This window comes from Saccostrea cucullata, unplaced genomic scaffold (genome assembly GCF_032062105.1).
Source record: "Saccostrea cucullata isolate Sc308-1 unplaced genomic scaffold, CSIRO_AGI_Scuc_v1 ctg333, whole genome shotgun sequence".
NCBI classification, from domain to species: Eukaryota; Metazoa; Mollusca; class Bivalvia; order Ostreida; family Ostreidae; genus Saccostrea; species Saccostrea cuccullata.
The window spans coordinates 177068-199810 of record NW_026930396.1 but is presented as its reverse complement, the minus strand read 5'-3'; the positions used below and the strand labels follow the sequence as shown (position 1 = coordinate 199810).

The following is a 22743-nucleotide window of genomic DNA, read 5'->3' as shown; positions in this document are numbered from 1 at the left end:
GCAAACAGATAGCTGCTTGGATTATAAGGTACTCAACGTTTTACTAGAATTATGAAATTCTGGAATCTTTGACATCTTGAACCACGGTTCATGACTGGATTTAGTTGGTAATATAAAAAATAAATTCATCTTTAAAAGTTTTTCTTTTTTCATGGATAAAAGGCAATGTTTCTCTACGAATGCAATAAACAGTCCTCTACTAAATGTATAAAATTCACAGCCCACAGACCCATGGTTAAGATTGGGCGGCCAGGCCTATCTATAATCTATATGCAACTTGTTTTAAGTGCGCTGATGACAAATCCATGATAGTAAAAAAGAGTTGAAAGTTTAAACACTTCTTTTTGCAGCTATGTGTGCCTGCTGCTCAGTCCAATTAAAAACTTCAATACATGCATAACAAAAATGGGTTTAGTCTGAATCCAAATGATACAGCAAAATTAATTAATGAGCAGTTTTGTGAAAGATGCATTGTATTATATGGGTTAATTTAAAAAAAAAAAAAAAGAAAAATTATGCCGATCATTACCGAGGTGACCTAAATAATAAATCTGGTACATTGTCATTTTCTGTTGGAATTCTAAGTTCTTTTAATGAAGAGTTCGTGACTTCGTCAACAAATGCTGATTTCTCATAAATTTCATCAAAGAAATATCCATCGTCTGGCGCTGCTCCACCTAATCGTGTATCAATGTCGTCATTGTCACCAATAGAGAACAACTCTCGTTCAGTTCTCGGGGGCGGGAGATCTTCCACTTCATCAGGCTCCAGTGGATGATGACTTCCAGTTGTGGAGGATCTTCGTCTAGTTAAATTCTTCAACCTCACACACGATTTTGAGTATCTGTGGAAAATCAAAAATTACATTTGAAAAACAAAGAACTTATTACCCCCCCCCCCTTTAGTTTGTTTACACTTGTTTACATGAGTAATGAAGTTGAAATCGAAAACAGCTGAGTTTTTACCTTAATTTCTTGTATAGTGTATAAATAAGAACAGAGAGAGCAATGGCAGCCACGATACAAATGACGATGATGATGATTTCGACGTCTTCCTCTGGAAGCCCGTGATGTGCCGGGGTATTTGGTGTTGTTGTTGTTGTTGTTGTTGTTATTGTTGTTCCTGTTGTTGTTGTTGCTGTTTCGTTTGTCGATAAGACTGTTGTTGATGGAGACATTACTTCGGCTGTCATCAACTGTTTTTATAAACGAACAAAAAAGTGTTTTTTTTTTCAAAATACATGAATTGTATGGGGTTGGAATATGCATTTGTGAAAAAAACGTCGAAGGCAGTAAGGACATAATTGAATAAATGACATCTTATCAACATACACAGGTATAATATCGTATAGAGTTTATGTTGACACGCCTTTTTATACATACTTACCCTTGAGCAAACATTTCACGCTGAAATTATATTAAAACGAAATGTACAAAGTTCCTTTTTCGGGTTACACATACAATTCTCTTTATATGCTCAGACTCTCCAACACAATATTTACCTGAGATTCTTTGGTGTTGTGAAACACATTACAGTTTCCCGTACACAGGTGAGAAGTAGCCAGGAAGTTCACACCTCAATCAGCAGATTTCATTTCGCCGGCGAATGTTAAACCTATATAGATATCATAAGGAAGAAATCTCGTGTATACAGTTGAAAAAATCGTTATTCTGGTACGTATAATTGGCGCACGTGATTGTGAATGGGGATACTATAAAACTTATACACCATAGGAACCTTGTACCCTCTGATACCGTGTAATATATTCTGTTTATGTCCCCCATATTGTTGACTTACCCAAGATAAGCGGTGTACAGATGTGAATGCAAGTTATAACAGGAGTTTTGTGTTATCCAGAAAACTACAGGTTGTACGTAAATTAAATTTTTTGCATGATTTTCAAAATTACATTTGCATTTTTTGTTGATGAAAACAATGTTTGATATATTTTTTAATACACCTTATACATGTTATAGTACATATATATGTAAATTTTTGAAAAGGGGTAAAATTTAAAGTTTAAAGATAGTCTTTTGATAAATGGAGCTTGCTGATAAATCAAACATATAAAGAATTTTTAATATTTTAGTTTATGTATATGGTGCATGAAAATAACCTGATGACCTGAATGTATTTACATCTTATATTTAATTTATCAGATTCTACAGGAGTTATCGAACCTTCCTCTGACAAATGTATTTAATTTGAGGGAATTAGAATGGATAGGGGTTGGTGGAATAAAGGAGAGGTCCATGCTATTTATTGTTAAACAAAATAGTAAAGAATCAAAATTCCTATATTTTCTTTAGAATCTTACTTTTGTGTTACTTAGTTATTCATTCATCTTGGATCATATTTATAGTTCAAAATATAAAAATAAAATAATAAAAACCGAGAAAAAAAAAACATTTTTATTTGTTTCTTTGGTTTACATCAAACAATATCAAACAAAACAAATATGTTTTCAAACTATAACGTTTATAAGGATTACATGTACAATAGGTGCGTTTTAAATGTACTCACTTCAATATTATTCTTCAATTTATTGATATTAATAATGATACATGTAAGTACATACTTATTTCAAACCAAGGTCAAAAACAAGTTCAGTACAGTAATGAAATGTCTTTTTTAAATTTTACTTTATTATTTTCGACATACATGTACAATTTTTTAGATCAAAGTTTTAGTCATTCTTTCACTTAGCTTGAAACGAAGTTCACACTAATATATATGTAGTCTTTCACATTCGCTTTGTGCGGTGCTTACCCAACAGAAGAACACGCATGTCTCACAAATGAGATACCTTTAGACAGAGTGTGTGAGTCTGTCCGTGGTAGTGGGGGATGATTTCCTCAACCCCAGAGTCAAAGATTTTATCAACAGAACCCCACTCCTACCCACTATTGACAATTTACTATTTATACCCTGACAAGAGCATGGATTTGACTTTATCAAATGCATTTGAAATATAAGACAAGTAAAATTGATGCAAAGCATCAAATCGGCCGCAAACAAAGTTTAGCATTAAAAGAAATTCTTTCACAATTCTAAAAGCGTCCATGCAAGGAAAACTTATCAAGATATTCAAAGGTGAAATAGTTGAATCATTTTATTTCAGGCCGTCTTCAAAGCAAATTAAATATTTTAAAAATTAAATAAATAGACATTTTACCGAACTTGCTCATGTTAATTCGTCGATTAAAAAAAAAAGTCAACGATAAATGATAAGAATTTATTGTCATCAAAATGAAGATGTAGGACCATGAGTTGATACCCTGGATTTTGGTCACGCGATAATCATGATAATGCCCATGGTTTCTGCGAGTAGGCTATATGCTGTAAGCCGCGGTGCAAAATGTACAAAAAATATCTTTGTGTCATTTGCAGCTACAGAGCATATTCAAAAAAAAATTACTAGTTGAAAAACTTTTCAATTTTTATTCACCGTGCACTTTTACCACGTCATTATTATCCGGAAAATCATGACGATTTCCTTTCATATCTTACACACTCCCAAGCTGGGGAGTATCTATTGTAGAGTTAATGCCTATTAACAACATGTTTTTTGCTGATGATCTTATTCTTGTATCTGAGACACCTAGTGGTTTACAGAAATGTATAGATATTTTAGGTAAATATTGTCATGATTGGAAATTGTGTGTGAACATGGAAAAAACAAATATTATGATTTTTTCTCAAAGTACAAATTGTGAAAATGAGTATTGGTTTTACTATAATCATAGCCGTATAGAAATAACAAATCAGTATAAATATTTAGGACTGGTGTTTAAATCTGATGGAAAAATGAAATTCTCAGCAGAACAACTGTCAGAAAGAGCTAGAAAAGCTTATTATGCTATAAAAACCAATTTTCCAGCTAATACAAATTTTTCTGTAAAGACAATGCTTAAACTTTATAGATCTATGATTACTCCAATCTTAACTTATGGTTCTGAAATCTGGATAGCAGACTACAAATGTGATTTATTATCCTCAGATCACTTTCCATTTGAAAAAATACAACACCAGATTTTTAAAGACATTTTAGGTGTTCATAGAAAATCATCTAATATTGCTGTTCTATATGAGTTGGGACAGTTCCCACTATTTTATTTGTGTTATGAAAATATGTATAAATTTTATTTAAGACTGAAAAACTTAGAGAGAGAAAATGATTATAATGACCAGTTAGTGGTGTCTGCATTTAAGGAAGATAAAACACTGGGATCTAGAATATCTTGGCAAAGAAAGCTTTATACTCTACAACAGAAATTGTCTTTACCCTCATTGGACATATCACATAAAACTTTTAAATATAAATTAGATGAACATTATAGAATCAAGATCAGTGAACAATTAAAGAACATTTCTAAATCAAATTCTGGGAAATTAACTTTTTATAGTAATATAATTGATTTAAATGAATATAAATTACAAGACTATCTAGAATTACCATTGAAGAAATCTGAAAGGACAATCCTAACAAAACTAAGAATTAGTGCTCATACTCTACATATTGAAATGGGGAGATACTCAAGGCCACCTATTCCTAGAGAAAAACGTGTATGTCATTTTTGTAAATTTTTTATTGAAAATGAAAACCATTTTGTACTTTATTGTCCTAGTTATGATCAATGTAGATTACAATATTACGATATATTCAATGCACAATGTTACATGAAGGAAAACCCTATTATTGACATTATCAATCCTACAAGTATTAGAACTGCTAGGAGAGTTTGTAACTTTTTGAAAAAGTGCTTTGATATTAGGAAAGAAAACCTTCAACAAACCTGATATGCTTTCTTTGATATTTTATTTTATGTATGTTAATTGTTGTATTCATGACTATATGCCAATGTATGATGGTGTTGTCAATAAATGAATTGAATATTGTAAACATTTTTTATATAACAATAAATTATGAATTATCTGATGAGAAATGATAATGAAATTGAAACATAACAACAACAATTAATGCTAAGTTTAAAGCAAATTTTTAAGATATTTTTTTTCTTCATGTTTTGACTTGTTTTCATTTAAAAAATATTTTAAGTGAAGTAATAAAAAATAACGTCTCATTTCCCCATGTGCACTTTCTAACACAACCACAAATAGATCGGCCGCTGCTGCGGCCGATAATAATGTAAATAATATTCATTGCTGTAATTCAATAATAATTGTAAATAAAAAATAAATGTTAAAGGTGTTTAGGTTCCCCGAAGGCATCATTAGAAAATATATTCTGAACTACCAAAATAAAAATGATTACAATCAATTAAGATATCCGACCCATATAAGGGCATACAATTTTCTAAACTTAAATATCCATCCTGTATAAAATACTCTGAAACTAATTCAAAGGAGTTTATTATAGAAAAGGGTTCACCAGGAGAAATTTTCAAAAAAGGTAATTATCTGAGCAGTAATCAATTAATGAATGTAGATCAAGTCTACATATACTGAGTATTCAGCCATTATATATCTGTTATGCATTCAGATTCATTGAATCTGAGGCTATTATGGGTCGGATAACTTAGAACACAAAAAATGAATTTTCATTGGTGTCTAATTTATTTTTATTAAAATTTAATATGAAATTATACAATATAACAATTTACAACGTTTGTCCATAAAATGTATAGACCAATGCAATGATTTTAGAAAGAATGAACAAACTAACAAAATTATTCGATAAAGATTTAATACAATAAAACTGTTTTTACTTAATAGATTGTCAGTACAAATATTTTAGTTGACAATAACTCTACTTAGTATATCTTGGGTCATTCAATTTGAAAAAAGCTTCATTTTCAACGTATTCTATATACAATCCCCATATATACATGTACATTAAAATTAACTACAAGTTTGTATTCTCCAATCGACATTAGATCCGCCTATCTGTTTTTGACACCTTGTGCTATCAGTGTATACAATGTATCCTTAATGCCCCGGTCGTCAGAAAACATAAACTTCCTTTCCCTGTCCACGCCAGGTCAAATCTGTCTCCTTATTCCCGTTATCGGTCTTTCCCTTTCCCTCGTTCCAATCACTTCTACCTGTTCGATCGAACCTCGGAATCTGCTGGTTTCTCATTGTGTCAGTTTTAACGTGTTTTGGACTTGTTTCGTTTAAATGCCTGTCATTCATTCATAAGGAATTTGGGTCGATACGGTAGGACTATTGAAATTCAGGGGAAAAAAGCTGTGTAAAGTTCCACTCAGAAGAACCTGGGTGTATTCACCTAAAAAAATGGCGGAGAAGTAGTCGTTAAATTAATTAGTGATAACTAAAACATATTTGATTAAAAGTGCTTATGTTAATGTGGACCGTCAATTGGATTTGTTGAGCAGTCGTGTGATAAGACTATTGTGTTACCAATCCACGCTTCTGTAAGTTTACCTGAGGATTTTTCGGGTAATTTAAGAATATTTACACATATACCAACTCTTTATAAACTGGTATACACGCCCCGGAGAGAGGAGCACCGTAATAAGTTACCGTATAATCTTCCAATGGATTGATTAACCAGTTTCTAAATGGCTACTGCACTTAATGGAACCAAGGTTTGTTTTGTTTACATTTGATAAAGAAAAGTGTAATGAAAACTTTAATGAAACACTACTTGATTCAAATCTTTCACATTGGGTGACAATATTAACGTGTGAAACGTTGCAATACATACAAATTTACGATTAATGCTATAGTTGCTTTTGAGTGTTTTAAATCGAGTTTGTCGTCTGCAATCAATAGGATGTTTAATGTTATGTATGCAAATGACAATTTATGCATATGGCTTTTCTATATATGTCTTAAAAAATTAATTCAACACATCAGAGCACAGAAAGAACAGGGAATCACCTGGTTACACCTTAATTTTATAATAAGAAATAGGACTTAACTAACAATGAAGATTAATCTCAGTATTTGAAACGATTTTCAACCTCAACATAACTGAAAGATGTACATTTGCTTTGTATTATTGAAAAAAAATTATTTCAATTAAGACATTGAGAGCAAAAATTCCGTTCTGTTTACCTCCTTTCCTTAATGCTAAACGATGGAGAAATGTTCTGATTCTATACCTAGGATACAATGAAGGACAAGCTGTATTTAATTCTTAATATTGTTTTTAAGTTAAGATTAACACCTATTTGTTGGTTGTTTTTGACAACATTTTTCTGTATCGCTGTATAAAGTAAGAGGAAGAATTTCAATAACTTTTCAGTCTTTTACGATAGAGAAGTGTCGGGCTCATAGCATATCGTCTCTACATCAAATATCATTTCGAAGTCAAAAAAGGGGCCAGACTTCATTTCTTTTCATTTCACAGATAACAAAGAAGAAATTACAGCTATTTAAAAATTCACAATAGTTCTGCCCTAATTCATATAACAACTGAGAAAGGTTGTGTTTTTAAATTCTTTGGATTGGCCAATATGTTTGGTGTGTCATTGTCAATACGACAATAAAGGTATATAAATAATGAAATGATGACTGCCTATAAGTAAGCCGTTAAGCTTCTTAACAATGTGTCACGTCTCTTGTAATTCATACTCTAAATTTTCAAACGCGGAACTGGTCTGTAAAGGGATTGCATACTTGTATATTCCTCCCTAAAATGCACGACTTTCATAAAAAAAAAATAATAGCGTTACATTTTTAAAGAATATCCAGTTTCTTGTAAAATGCCCTCACTCAATCTACCACTTTCTGCAACGGCGTTCCCTTGAAATGGAGAACTGGGGAACTATTTTTAATGTATATTTAAAGAATATGCTAACTCATAAGGTTAACGCAGCCTGTTATTTCAACAAGTTACAACAACCGAACATCTGCTGTAAACTCAAATGAACGATAATATTATATCTCAGCTATGGATTCTTTTACCCATTGACACTCCTTTGAAAATGAAAAACAAGCTGTTTTCAAATCAGATAGGAAATCCTTTTTTATGCACCATTGAGTACATGAAATGTGATACAATGTAATGTTCTTTATAGAGTTTCAAAATTGTGTCGGCCACAAAAAGTTCGAATAAAAACTTCTTCAAGACTATTAATTTTTATGATTATGATTACTGGTAAACTTGTTTTTTTGGTATTGTACGCCATCTGATGGTTGTAAATTCTATCAAATTTTCAGATGCTGAAACAATTTCAACCAATTTTGGCATATAAATGAATGTAGCATTCACGAATAAAGACGACACAATTAACTTCCTGTTATAAGGTCTCTGTCCCCCTGCGGGCCTGAGGGTACGGGCCAAAACCTAGAAAATTAATGCAATCTTCGAAGATCTTCTTCACACCTGGGAATATAGCAGATAAGCTGTCGGTATGATAAAATAAGTCGACATTTAATTTAAAAAAAATCATCTACTCCTACAGTGTTCAGGCTCTATAATAATCCAAGGTTAGACCGATTTTGAATTTTAAATGAATAAATATTTTTTAAAAATATTTTAAAATCAATCTTCTTTACTCCTCTATCTCTTGCAGATAAACTGTTGGCATGATTATAAAAATAAGTACACAAAAATGAAGTTTCATAGATTTCAGACCTTAAGGCTATCGGTCATATTGAAAATACATCATAAGATTGAAAAAAAAATGTTTTTCTCTATTCATAGACTTTTCCCATGCAAACGATTTCCATGATTATGATAAACACTAAAAGCCCCGAATGCCCCCTTACAATTTTTTGAAATTGTGAAATTCATGCCTCATGGCTCATGCTTCAGGCTTCTGCCGATTAAGTTATCATAAACTGAATACATTAAACCTTTGAATTTTTTTTCCTTGACTCAAGGACGACTAGTGGGCAAATTGTTATGACAAAATTATAAGTAGTTCAGAACCCAAGATTTTAACGTGTCTAAAATGATTATATGTGTACATTAACAAAATGCTATTTTTTTATATTTGATGTAAAAATTTTATACAGTAATGTTTTGAACATGTAATATTGGTATCACTGCAAGGTTTATAAATGTAAATCTATCAAACTACATTTTCATTTTTGTAATAGTTTTACAAAATTGTCATTTGATAATAAATGACCTTTTTCAACTTCAAACGGTGTTGTGTTGGTATCAGATAGTGTAATATTACATCAAACAGAGCAACCTTTAGTGCGAGTATCAGGAAGATGGGCATAAATGACTTTAAAATCTTCTTTGTGTATGTCAGGAAACCTATTTGCATTATTATGATCAACACTTAATTAGCCATCAACAAAATACAGAATCATTAACCCCATGGTATTTGGTTCAGGCCAGTAATGGGATTAATTTTGTCCTCTATTGAATATAGAAATTACATTTATGAAAGATATATTTATTCTTATAGATATCTAACACACACACTATCTGCCCGATCACAGTAGATACTTAACCCTTTTCAAAATTGTAACCTAAAAGAATAACTCCAGAATTGGCCCATCTTCGCTAGCCAAGGGTTTCTGATACGATACTCTCCTCATAAGTTCATGAGGAGAGTATCGTATAAGGAACCCTTGGCTAGATAGTGGGTCATAAATGTGTCTCAAAAATACATTTTGCTTTAAAATTTGTTGGCTAATGCAACAAAACAACATATTTGACATGCTTTAAAAGCTATCAATATGTTTTCCTTTCCCTACACAAAAATATTCATTCCATCTTTTTCTCTGTTACAGTGATCCAAATCTACATGGATCTGAAATTCATCTGCTTTTTACACTTGAAAGTTTCTAGTATCTTTATTTACAAAGTAACATAAAGCCAGTCCGATAGCTTATCTATTTTATTGCCGTGTAAATGACCAACATACAATGTTATCCCTAGCCCTTACCATTTACTTTCATTTGAGGTTTCTAATTAGAACTGTAAAATCAAGATTTCACTGAACTTTCTAATCTCTTTCAAGCGTATAAGTGAAAGATAGATAAAGATATTTTGAATAAAATCATTGTGAGTTTTAAATTAGAACTTTGGTAGTATTTTGAATGTCCATATAACATTCCGTAACTGAATTCAATGAAAAGTTTAATGAAACTGACCACAATAGGGCTTAAGGGATCGGAGGACTTGGGTTTTAAGTAATCTGAAGATATTCTGTATTCGAAATCATTAACAATCTACAATTAACTTCTTCAGGATATGACCTCAAGTTTTGCTCTAGTAACGCTGTGTAATAGCCTTTAGATCATATTGAATAATCAACGCGAAGCAGAATTAATACTGTACATTAAAGATTATAAAAAGTAATGAAGGCATACAATATTAGATGAGAAAAAAATATCAAAGTTTTGATGACAATGATTTTTCCCAGAGTATTGCAATTTCACAAACGATTCCCCGAGCGACAACGTATGTTTGGATTGCTATTGCATATTTATTAAATCGATGATATTTTGTACTGAAAGCCAGTTATATAATGTCATGGACAAAAACGAAACTAAATAAATAGATAATAAATTGAAACTAGTATTTTTACGTCTCCAAAATTACTAGATAATTCAAAGCATGGATGCTCCAAGAACGATCAATTTCTAAACCGCTGCAGGCCATAGACAAATAAGTTAATGTTACAGATATTTCAACAATCTCATCTAAAGTCAGTATTTTGAAAATTCTTTCTTCGTTTATATAACGGTTTTCTTACGAGTATGAAATATAACCAATCATTGTATAGTATTTTGGCTGACTTTTTTTTTCATACAAATTGTTAGGATTTTTCCAAACAATGTGAAAACGGAATGTTCTGTCTATCTGATCATGTTCTTCTCCAAGAAAAGATTAACAGCAGTAGTTAAAGAAGTGAAAGAAGTGAAAGAAAAAAAAAGTGATTTTAAATAAAGTTATGTGTATGCAACCTTACGTAAAATTGTAAGAAAATTTGAAATGATATTGTTTTCTAACAATCAACTTTATAAATAACCATTTCCCACGCTAAGTTAAAGTCCAGGCTTTTTGATATCATTGACAGCTGCTTTTTCCAATAAAATTTAAACTCGTAAATTTATCTACCTTGTCATTGGTCATTTGCAAAATTATTTTGTTAAAAAACATTCTTATTGTACATACAAGTACTCTGAAGTTGATATTAAAAGGATTCTTGAGTTTCTGATTGACAATATATATGTGGTTTTTGGAGATCTTGTCTTCCAACAAACTATTGGAATCCCCAGAAGAAAACGCTTGCTGTGGCCCTTTAGCTATATCGACGACGTATTGTCAATTAATTAGGTCTTTCCACCTTTCTGTGGAAAGACCTATTGATATTCTTCTGTTTATTATTCTTTTTTTTTTTTATTATTTTTCCGCCGCATGTTTTTTTTGTTTGAAGATATATCGAAAAGATTTATAGTTCATAGGAATGTACTGCATAAAAGATGTTTGCAATTGACCCTGCGTAAATGAACCTTGACTGCTTTCGAAGTTATTGCCCCTTTCGCAAGAAATGCTTGTTATCGCTACTCCTCAGAAACCGTAAACCGCAGAGGTATGAAACCTTTACGAATGTCTTCGACTAATTAAGGGGACTCTTCAATCTATTCATTGCGAAAGTATTCGGTGACCCCTTCAATGAGTTATTGCCCCTGAAACTTTTTGAATTTTACAAATAATTAAAAATTTTCAAAACAAGAAGTTGTAGAGACATGGGACCAACTGCATAAGTTTTAACCTTTGACCTTAAAATTCATGTAAAGGTCAAAGGTCAAGGTCATTTCAAAAATGAGAAAATTAGCTCTTTTTGTATCTCTTTTGTCTTTCAACATATACTTAATGTCTATGCATCATTAATATGTACTCTTAAAACTGTTTCAAAGGTTTCATTCTTGTCCCCTAAAATTAAACCTTTTAAAAGTTATCGCCCTTTGCGCGAAAAACCTTGTTATTGCTACTAATTCGAAACCGTAAACCGTACAAATATGAAACATTAACTAAAGTCTACGACTAATTGAGAGGATTCTGGAATCTATTCATTGCGAAAGTCTTCGGTGACTTCTTCAATGAGTTATTGCCCCTGAAAGTCTTTGAATTTTACAAATAATTAAAAAATTTTTAAAAAGAGAAAATGTAGAGACATGAGACCAACTGCATAAGATTCATTGACCTTTGAGCTTAAAATTCATGTAAAGGTCAAAGGTCAAGGTCATTCCAAAACTGAGAAATTTATCTCTTTTTATATCTTTTTTGTCTTTTAACATATGCTTAATGTCTATGCATCATTAATATGTACTCTTAAAACTGTGTCAAAGATTTCATTTTTGTCCCTTAAGATTGACCCTATTAAAAGTTATTGCCCCTTGTGCGAAAAAACATTTTTATTGCTATTGCTCCAAAACTGTAAACCGCAAAGACATGAAAACTTCGCTAATGTCTTATGGGACTTTAGGCAAAACTTTTATGTTCAAGTGCAAAAGGATCTGGTGACTCCTTGAACGAGTTACTGCCCTTAAATTCTTTTGTGCTTACTATTAAACCTTATAACTTTAAAACTGTAAGTCATAGAGACATGGGGTTAATTACAATGTGACCCTTGACCTTTGACCTTGAATATGACTTGAAGGTCAAAGGTCAAGGTCACCTAAAAAAAAAAATCATTTTCATTTTTTTTTCTTCTTTTAAGCCATTCATTGTCTTCTTTTTTATGAAATTTAATTTTAAATAGATAAATATTAAATGAAATTGAAATTCAAAAGGTGGAAAGACCTCTTATTGTTCTTTGAACAATAAGTCTCCTAGTTGTTATTTCTATTCTTATGTCGATACGATATATCCTGGTAAGCTTGAAATTACAGATACCACAGAGTCTGACACACCCGTTTCATATTTAGATATTATACTTGCAAAAGACGTTAATGGTTATCTAACTACAAAGCTTTATGATAAAGGTGATGACTTAAACTTTTCATTCGTCAGCTGCCCTGACTACACCTTCATCACCTGCAACTGGAGTTATATCTCTCAGATGATTCGATACGCAAGAGCATTGTTACAACGCACTTTGAAAAATTACGCACTTTGAAAAAAAAATTCAAAGTGCGTTAAATTTGGGACCGAATCAACGCACTTTGAAAAAATAAAATTTCTTTTCAAAGTGCGTTAATATCGACCATATTAACGCACTTTGAAAAAATATGTATGGCTTGCAAATCGTAGGTATGATAAATAATTGAATCTGTTTGATAACTCATCCGTGACGAGGTCACTTCAGGATGTGAAAGGGAGTGATTTTTCCATATTTTGAAAACATTTTCTCTCCTAAATGTTTTACTGTACCTAATTTTTTCCAGTTTTCATGCATTATATATGTAAACTAAAATTTATTAAAAGTTTTCAACGTCATACCAGTTATGCAAATACATACATTTGGGTGTAGCATAGACATCTGTACCGGGGGTTGGGGGAGCTAGTCACACAAATGTTTTGCAAAGATATACATAATATAAGCATTGAAAATCGGGGCTTACCTTGGGGGATCCACTTTCAATTTGCTTCCGACAGCTATGTACATTGTACAATGTATAAGAAGAAAAAAAGAGTTGGGTTGAGAGACCTTCTACTCGTCTTTTCCTTGTTCTCAATGAGTTAAATGAGTACATGTAAATCAAAATGTTTTTCGAAAGACATAATTATTACAGATTGATTTTTTCAATTACTAAAATCTATAAGTCTAGAATTTTTGCTTTATGCATATTTTTTCCAAAGTGCGTTAAATGTCCCCATGGTTAGAAAATGTTTATGTATACTCTTAACGCACTTTGAAAAATTTTTCAAAGTGCGTAATTTTCTCAAAGTGCGTTGCCACAGAGCATGCTCTACGTATGAACAATTTCTAAAACGAGGTAAATTATCGGCAGACATATTGCTAAAACAAGAATATCAGCAGTCTCTTTTAAAGTCTTCATTTCTTAAGTTCTATGGCCGATATGAATGACCTTATCAGCAAATTCAATTTATCACAAAGTTCAAATGACTGACGTTTTTCATACTAATTGTTAGGCCATGATAAACACACTGAATTATCGACAGTTTTTTTTCATTATTTCCCGATCATGGCAAGAAGAAAACTGCAGGTGTTACCGCCCTGTCGGCAGGGGTTACTCACTCCTTCATGACACCTGATCCCTTCTCTGATTTTACGAGGACCGTGTTCGCTCAGCTCCCATTTTGCATTGTTTAATGGACTTTTGAGCTTGAAAACTGTTTGTTATCTCCTTATATTTCATTGATAATAACAAATGATGATTTTTCAGCTCTTTATATAATCTTTTTATGATAAACTAAAAGTCTTGCAATTTCACACCACTGGAAACTGGTTTATTAAATAATAGCCAGAATGAGCCAGCTTTCAACAAGCAGTCTATAGAGCAAGATCCGCGAAATATTTTAGCGCAATTTGACGTCATTTTAATTGTGACGTTATTGTATTCAATTGTGACGACAGTCCAGGGTACTGTGACGTGCCTGAGTCGACGCTGCGTTAAAACGTATGCGCAGATCAACTAGATCGGGCCTCGTTAATTAATTTATTATCGATAATCCCACTTTGGTTACATTAAAAGGATTCTTGGATTATACATCTTTATAGAATTTGGTCTTGAGTTCCTCAAAACATCTGTTGAAATTTCGAAGTTTTTTTATTTAGCAGAATTTTTAAAAACTTTTTTACATAAAAGGAATATCTTGTTTTGGCTTCTAATTTGGCAACTAAGATATTTCAAAGACTGTTTCACAATATCTACCTTCATTCATGTGTTGATTCGATATATCCCATTGAACTTTAAGGAAAACACATGAGAGTCTGGTACACGTAAAAGGTGAAAATAACGAAAAGTCATCGATCTCAAAACATCTATAAACAACACAATTTTTCAAAGAGGGCAAAATCACGGGCCCTGGAAACTCCAGAGGTAGGATCAGGTGCCTAGGAGGAGTAAGCATTCCCTGTTGACCGTTCACACCAACAGTCGTCGTATGCCCTACGAATTGATCAAGGATACATAGAGTAGTTAAATCTAGTATAAAAACAAAGGTCTAACATCTGTTTAATATTTGGCATTTTTAACTTTGGTTGCTTCTATTTCTGTGTCCCATCAATGATCATTACTTTTTTTTTTACTTATTGTACATTTTTAAAGGTAAGAGTGTTTTAAAATGGCAAATGTTGTATTAAAGCAACACCACATTTCACAATATCTGGTCAACAATGCCCTCGACTCAATTTAATTTAAAAAAAATCCCCGTAGCAAAATATACTTGCGCTTCTAAAATCAATTATTACATGTATACCATGAGCAAATCAATATGATGGTAAAAAGGTAATAATGAAATAATAAGGCATCATACATTGCTTTCTACTGTTTGTAAGAATAATAGCTTTTTGCGTGGTAAAAATGAAAGACACATTAACCAGATCACCTAGACTGGTCTGTCCAGAACAAGGGATCAGTTATCATGTCCTGTAATTGACATATCTTGTTTAACGTAATAACAGCGATGACCAGTCCGTCCAGACAGGGAAAATATATCAACAGCAATGAAACACCTAGGAGGTCCCTATTGTTAACATGTTACACATTATGTTATTCATGGAGATACACAAGTGAAGGTTTTTTTTTCTAAAAATGATTGCAGTTAATATGATGCAAGGTCCCCGGCTTTCTAAAGATTTTTGTAAATTAAAGAGTTTGCGATTGCCTTCACGCTTAATTTAACTCTGGTTAAAACAGAATTGTTGTATCCTAAACAAATTAAATATATAAATCAGCCCTAAAATCTAACAACAAAACAAAAAATACAATTGTATAAATATATATAACTAAAATAAGCATATTTTTATCGATATAAATAGGGTGAAAATGATAAAGATGTTTTTTTTTCTCTGAAAGCATTCTTACAAAATACTAGTACATTTGAGGAATGCATTATTTAACTTTTTACCAGTCGCTATAATCAGAACCAAACAATTCTATAGTCAGTCATTTTGGATCTTTTCTTGAAACATATTTTTCATGAGGAAGAAGCCTCTTGAAAGATAATTGTCTAATTTGCAAACATCGAATTCTATTCTCTAAATATGTAGCGGTAAAATTTATTTCCCATCTATCAATCAATACTACAGCACATGTATATACTAGATAACAATTAAAAATTTAAAAATGATTGATTGTCAAATTTAACGATTTGTTTGCGTTTAGTAAATTCGATTTATTTGTATGTAATGGGCATACTTCTCTATAAACAACACAAATGACATTGGACAATAACGTCTATTTTGTAGAATGGCTTTTAGAGGTACTCGTAAATATGTAAGTAATGGTTAAAAGCCGGGCTTAGGTTCCATGTTGATATAAACATGTAAAATAAAACCAGCATGCAAATCATGTATTTTTTGTTATTAGGCTGCCAAGCATGTAAGCCAAATATCTGTGGGTGGACCAGCTGCCCCTAAAAAGAAGGAATCCTTGCCGTCCGCATCAGCGTTTGGGGGAGATGAGAGACACTTTAACTTAGCTGTGATCAATGGGGAAGATACAGAGGTCAAACAACTCAGGGATGGCGAGAATGTGGAGGAAGAACTTGATCCAAAGTTTGGAAAGGCGACGTTGTCAAAATCAGCCCCAGTTGCTGACGTAGTGGTAAGATACTTGACTATTTGCCCTCAGTTGTTTTACAATTTTAAAGTTACAAGTACCTTAATTTACATGGATTCCATGGCAGAAACATACATAATAAAAAGACCTCAAGATCAATCAAACGCAGACAATCCTATTTGAAATTCTTAATCAGAGAGAGTGTTGCGATAAAACATAGTTACAATTGTTTATGTAAATTTACTAAAATTTAAGAAAAGAAACTAATTTCAAGATCATAAACATAATGCCTTCTCCATATATTCTTAATCAAAGAGAGAACGTCTTACAAGTGAAATACAACCACCGAATCAGGACGAACTAGCCAATGGTAACGGAAACCATGAGGCCGGACCAGCGTCCAGCGACTCCACGGCATCAGACGAGAAGTCTTCCCACAGTTCCACACAAGATTTCCCAGAACCCTCCGGACCTGCCACTAGCTGGACGATCTTCGCGCAGTCCTACTTCCAGGTCAAAGGTTCCCATACCTACCTGTGTTCAGCTTTACAGCAGCCTTTACTTCCCAAAAAAGACAAGGCAGACATACTGGTAAATATCCTTTATTAGTATCAATAAGATAATTTCTTATTAAATTATTTTTAAAAATATTTTTAATTTGTTTCATTTTCCAAGATACGAACAAAAGTTGAAAAACATGTACATTTTAAACAAAGCAAAAAAAAAAAAAAAAAAAAAAAAAAGTTTATGATGATAATTGCACCTATTCAGATCTCTATGTTTATGACAATTTTATACTTACAGGCTTCGCTTGCAGGTTGGGTAACTATTTTAAGGATCATGGGAGATCTTCCGGATTCTGATCAAGGAGAGAACATAGATGTGGCAGGGGTGAGTTAATGCTATACAGAAAACAACAATTTTTTGTTGAAAGCCATTAGATCAAAGTACATCTGCCTATTTGGAATTCAAATTAAATCACCAAAAGGAACTAATTAAAATTCCTCAAATGATTTATTATGAAGATGAAAAAACATGTTTTAAAAAATATAATCCAGAAAATTGTTCAATTACAATGTATTTAAAGACTGCATCAAATGGCTTCTGTTAAAAAATGTTTTAATTCCTTTTATCATCATGACAGAGTGCTCCCCCAATTATAAGTCAAGTGAAGCAGAGTTTTCATAAGAAATACACAAAGCGTGACGTTGATGAAGCATACAAAAAATACTCCGAGTTGGTAAGTTCATGTGCTTGTAAACACATTATCACAACAACGTTCCAAAAGTAAAGTAGGACCTTTCATATGGTATTTAGAAAATAGTGTTGTTCTTGTATTTTTTATATTCTTCTATTAATCTTTTCATTTTTGAGGGGAGCAAGAAGTGGAAACAAAAAACAATATACATTTAAAATTAAAGTTCCATTTGGATGAAACATATTTATTTTGTGGGGAAAGCATGATTGAAATGAACACTTACATGTTCAAAATTACTCAACATTTAATAATGATTAAAAATGTAAATAATTATAACAAAACAAGAGCTGAAAAATATCACTAAACATAAAATTTATTTTTAATGTTCGCCTTATATTTTTAACTTTGAACAACAACACACATATATGATATAACAGCATTATACAGAAACAAATACTAAATCATTTCAGTTTAAGGATCCTTCCCACTCTGAGGTCCGTAATTTACCGTTTCTGTCCGAGAGGGTTAGCTCTGTTTTAGAAAAAGTCCAGTACGTCTGTGCTCTTGGAATCTACAAACCAGAATTAAGGTAAACAGGTTCATCTTTAACTTTACAAAACGATTAGGAGATGACAAGGAAAGCTTTATTTTAGAGGAATTTATATGCAAATGATCGAATAGCTTAATAAAAAACTTTTTAAATTTTTCATTTCAATTCCCATATCAAACAGTAGATGTAATTTGGGGTTGAATGTATTATACGTTTTCTGTAAAGAAGAAAAAAAGTTTAATTCAAGATGTTTAAAACATTTTCTGTTACAGGGATGAAATTTTTTGCCAAGTTTGTAAACAGTTGACCAACAATCCCTCTCGAAATAGCACAGTTCGAGGCTGGGTTCTTCTCCATCTATTAGCGGGTTGTTTCACGCCCACAGAAAAAGTACGTTCTTAGATAACGAAAATATTTTTTTGTGTTTTTATGAAACAACAATGATTTAAATGCTTATGAATCATAGTCTGAAATATCAAAATTTATGTAATCAGTCCAATTCGAAGAATATTTTCTTTAACATAAGGTATTTATGCTTTCAGTTTTTCCCATGTTTCCTACATTTCCTCAGAGAATCGTCTCCTATATTTGCTTGTCGGGTTGAACGTCTTGTTCGTCGGACTGCTATAGTGGGAACAAGGGGGTATCCGCCAAGTTGGCTTGAATTCCAGGTCTGATCCAGTTTACACATTGTTATTTAAAGAAAGAACAAGCAAATGAAATATGCCGTATGCTATATGATCTCTTATTGATTATCCAGGCTTCCAAGAACTGCAAACCAATTCTTATTCCCATGTCTATGATGAATGGACAACGGTTGATAGTTGAGGCAGATTCAGCTTCTTCTGTTCAAGAACTAGCCCTGCAAATCTGCCATAAGGCCGGATTAAAGGATTCTTCAGGGTTTTCCATATACATCACACTCATGCAACGTGTATGTCCTGTTTCTTTTGCAAGTAAAATCATTAAAAAGCAACTTGGTAATTATATAATAAATGGTGATAAAATAGTTCAAACAATCAATGGTTATCATTTCTGCATAGATTTCTTGTCTTGGAAATGGTCTCCATCGTGTTATGGATGCTGTGGCAGAATGTGAACAACATACTCGACAAATGGGCATGCGTGAAAGTAGTTCAACATGGCGATTGTATTTCCGAAAGGAATACTTTGTTCCATGGCATAATCCAAAAGATGATCCTGAAGCTACAGATCTGATTTATCAACAAGTCATGCGTGGAGTCTCCGTCGGCGAATACAAATGTGAAAAAGTAAAGGAAATTTGATATACCCATGTTCATGAAAGTTTTTACAATCATTAGTAAAATCACATATTTTCTAATATAAATTAGTGAAAAGGGGCATTTAAAAAAAGAATAATTATCATGAACTTAACATATAAACAAACATGAACGCAAATGAAAAAAGTGTTACATTTTGAAATAATGAGATTTCATTCTTAATCCAATGTCTAGGATGAAGATATGGCGAAATTAGCAGCCCAACGTTATTTCATTGAAAATCCAGGAAACGTGGACACAACAAAACTAGAGACATTTTTAACAAGTTGGCTTCCAGAATCCAATAAGAAGACCATTGACTTACCTTACTGGACAACAAAAGTGATGGAAGTGCTACAAAATGACATAACTAAGGACCGAAACAAAGTTCGGGAACTCAAATGTGATGTTGTGAATTTTGCAAAGGAAAAGTGGCATTCTGTATTTTCACGATTTTATGATGCTAGTAAAATTCAGAATTCTACAATGACATGGCATAATGTGATTCTTGGTCTGAACAGTAAAGGGTTACAGATTCTGGACGAGGAGGAGGAAGTCAAATGTTATGTTTCATTTATAGAAATAACAGACGTCTCAAAAGGAAGGTCAGTCTTAGAGTGAAATAGAGTAGGTTTTATCACTGAACAAATTTAGCCTAAATATTTTCAAGTAACTTCTTTTCAAATAATAGATTTTGTTTTTAATGCACGAACTCTCCCTCCAATTTTCACCATTAAATGAGAACGAAAAAGATGGAAACAGATATAATTGATGTTTGCATATTTCATGTCTCTAGATTTTGAATATAGGATCGTATAATATATAATAGTATCACTTACAGACACACGGTAACAATCAGTACCCTTCGCTCTGAGGACTTCGTGGTCCACTCTAATCACGCTGACGATCTTTACCTGTTGGTCAATAAGTTCATGGATGGTCTACGGCGAAGGTCAAAGTACGGAATAGCTGTCCAAGATTCCACGCAAATCGGTGAGTTGTTTTAGTGACAGAATTCAAATTAACATGCTCGAAATCAATTTTCGTTGCTTTTTTTCTTTGACGTATCTATTCTGCTTTATATTATAAAAATTATTAATCTCTGAGGCATCATTTTGAGACCTCTGGTTGTTTTGCGTCAGAATGTTTAGTAATTAAGTTTCTAGATGTAGATGTCAGTTGATACGGATAAGTAGGAAATTGTTTCTACAGCTGGAAATATCCCTCATTCTTAACCTGGGGATATACTTCGTGATTTCCTCTTACCAATATCATTCCAATTTTGATTCTTATTGGCATCTTTAACGAGTAGAGATGAATGAAATACCGGTATGATTTCTTAAACGAAATAGTGTAACTTTTTTATCAGTCCTGCTCTAGATTATATGTTTCATCAAGCTGTACATGTACATACAAAAGCTGAACAACGTATTGAAATACGAGGTTTTCTTACTTTGCATTTAGGCATACTATCATACATTCTACAGCTGTTCTTGTTTGTTGTTTAACGTCCCTCTTGAGAATTTTTCCCTCTTATTGAGACGCAACAACTTGTCGGTAGAGAGCTCCAAATTTTGACCTATACTCGGCATACGGAGCCACGGAGCAAAGAGTGATCTTTTTCGTGTTAAAATCTACTGCGACACGGTACCTCGCTTTATACGGTCTTATCCGAAGGACCGGTCTCCACTTAAATTCCCACAGTGGGATTGGAAACTGCGACGTGAGAATCAACTCTTTACTTCGCAAATCTAGAGCAGATACTCTACCATTGAGCCACATTCATTACAGTTTTCCAAAATTATGAATTTATGAACATTTATCACGAGTCGCATATTAGTATATTCCTCAACCAAGTGCATACTTTAATCAATCGGAAACTGGAGTTCAATTGTTATATTTGTAGAGGGTGCAATAGGAGTAAGTCTGACGAAGGGCGACCTTGTAGAACTGGAGCAACCTTATGAACATTTTATGAATGAAGACATATACAGCGCCACCTGTGTTAGGACAGGAAAACTCACAATGATGCCAAGGGACTTAATATACGTCATCCCAACTGTTGAACGTCCAGCTCATGATACCTTAGTAAGAATTAAAGAACATCAGCAATAATAATATCATAACGATGAAAGGAATTCAAAAACTGAATTTAAATTTTACATGTATTTTTAATTTTTTTTACAGGGGATGTTAACTGTACAATTACGCAAAGACCCTAGTGTTTTCCCTACCCAACGATGTGTTCAGCGAGAGCATACGTTACAAATGTACTCTAAACTTCATTTTAGGTAGAGTATTGCTTGTGCATGTCCATAAAATCCCTTTTATTGTTGCTATATCTTATTATTAGACATGTTTTCTAAGACATGTGTCTTATTTTTCAAGTTTCTTCTTACTATACAATTTCAATTTCCATTAACATAAAAATCTTTAAATTTTTATTTAATAAAGACGGAATGATATATGGTAGATTGTAATTTATTACAGACATAGTAGCGATAATGCAGTCACCAAGTTCTTATCCAAAGCTTCATTTAAATCGTCTAAGAAAGAGAAATCACAAACAAACTGGCAGTATCAAAAGGAACCAATCAAAAAACCGCTACTAAGAAGAACTCATCTAAAGGAGGAACTCAGAAGAGCCAGCTGTAGAAGTTTTCTTTATATCCTTTACTTGTATATTATTTGAAGCATAAACTATGAAAGAAAAGACGGTGTAAATACTTTTGTCAAGATTTTATGATGACATGGTTGTTAGTTATCAATTATAATAAGATACTGGTTTTCATAAAAATGAAAAAGTTGAAGATTATGAATAGCTTTCGATCTCATAAAAATATTTTTTAAAAAGTTACAATCCTGTAAACTGGGTATATACTGACCCCCGGAAATTCTATAGGTGGGACCAGGCAAATTGGAAGATAGAACATCCCCCTTTGACCGGTCCCAGCCGCCGTGAGCCCTTTAAAGTGAAGAAAAAATATTTCGTAGTCACATTTAGTACCTAAAAAACCCAAAGGTCTAACAATTGGTATGGAACAAGTCAGCAAAAATAAGTGAAATACACCAATTCGAAGATAAAATATATGGAAAGAGTATTCAAGCCAAAAAGTCCATAA

At 32.5% G+C, this 22743-nt stretch overlaps 2 protein-coding genes across 3 annotated transcripts in view; one reads left to right on the top strand and one right to left on the bottom strand.

Moving 5' to 3' along the window:
- Positions 1-140: 140 nt before the first annotated feature.
- Positions 141-1713, bottom strand: LOC134228407 (uncharacterized). Of its 2 annotated transcripts, XM_062710056.1 has the most exons (4): positions 1502-1713; positions 1387-1406; positions 966-1195; positions 141-844 (listed from the first exon to the last, which is right to left on the bottom strand). In XM_062710056.1, the coding sequence occupies exons 3-4, from the start codon at positions 1190-1192 to the stop codon at positions 526-528; spliced, it is 546 nt and encodes a 181-aa protein (XP_062566040.1). In that variant the 5' UTR covers positions 1193-1195; positions 1387-1406; positions 1502-1713; the 3' UTR covers positions 141-525. The 2 variants fall into 2 exon arrangements, with proteins under 2 accessions (XP_062566040.1, XP_062566039.1); XM_062710055.1 differs by lacking the exon at positions 1387-1406.
- Positions 1714-6173: 4460 nt separating this feature from the next.
- Positions 6174-22743, top strand: part of LOC134228426 (myosin-VIIa-like) — a 35953-nt gene continuing 19383 nt past the window's right edge. The window contains exons 1-15 of the mRNA XM_062710084.1: positions 6174-6572; positions 16402-16638; positions 16909-17184; positions 17398-17484; positions 17738-17833; positions 18262-18380; positions 18614-18731; positions 18884-19012; positions 19102-19275; positions 19385-19612; positions 19817-20226; positions 20463-20614; positions 21528-21709; positions 21809-21912; positions 22112-22287. Coding sequence (XP_062566068.1) covers positions 6546-6572; positions 16402-16638; positions 16909-17184; positions 17398-17484; positions 17738-17833; positions 18262-18380; positions 18614-18731; positions 18884-19012; positions 19102-19275; positions 19385-19612; positions 19817-20226; positions 20463-20614; positions 21528-21709; positions 21809-21912; positions 22112-22287 — 2515 coding nt within the window. The 5' untranslated portion in view covers positions 6174-6545. The remainder of the gene's footprint in view (positions 6573-16401; positions 16639-16908; positions 17185-17397; positions 17485-17737; positions 17834-18261; positions 18381-18613; positions 18732-18883; positions 19013-19101; positions 19276-19384; positions 19613-19816; positions 20227-20462; positions 20615-21527; positions 21710-21808; positions 21913-22111; positions 22288-22743) is intronic.

Bases quoted from the DNA above. Each gene is read 5' to 3' on its own strand.
- LOC134228407 (XM_062710056.1), bottom strand. From the start codon at position 1,192: ATGACAGCCGAAGTAATGTCTCCATCAACAACAGTCTTATCGACAAAC. The intron at 845-965 runs GTAAAAACTCAG...GATTTTCCACAG, and splicing joins ACACTATACAAGAAATTAAG to ATACTCAAAATCGTGTGTGA.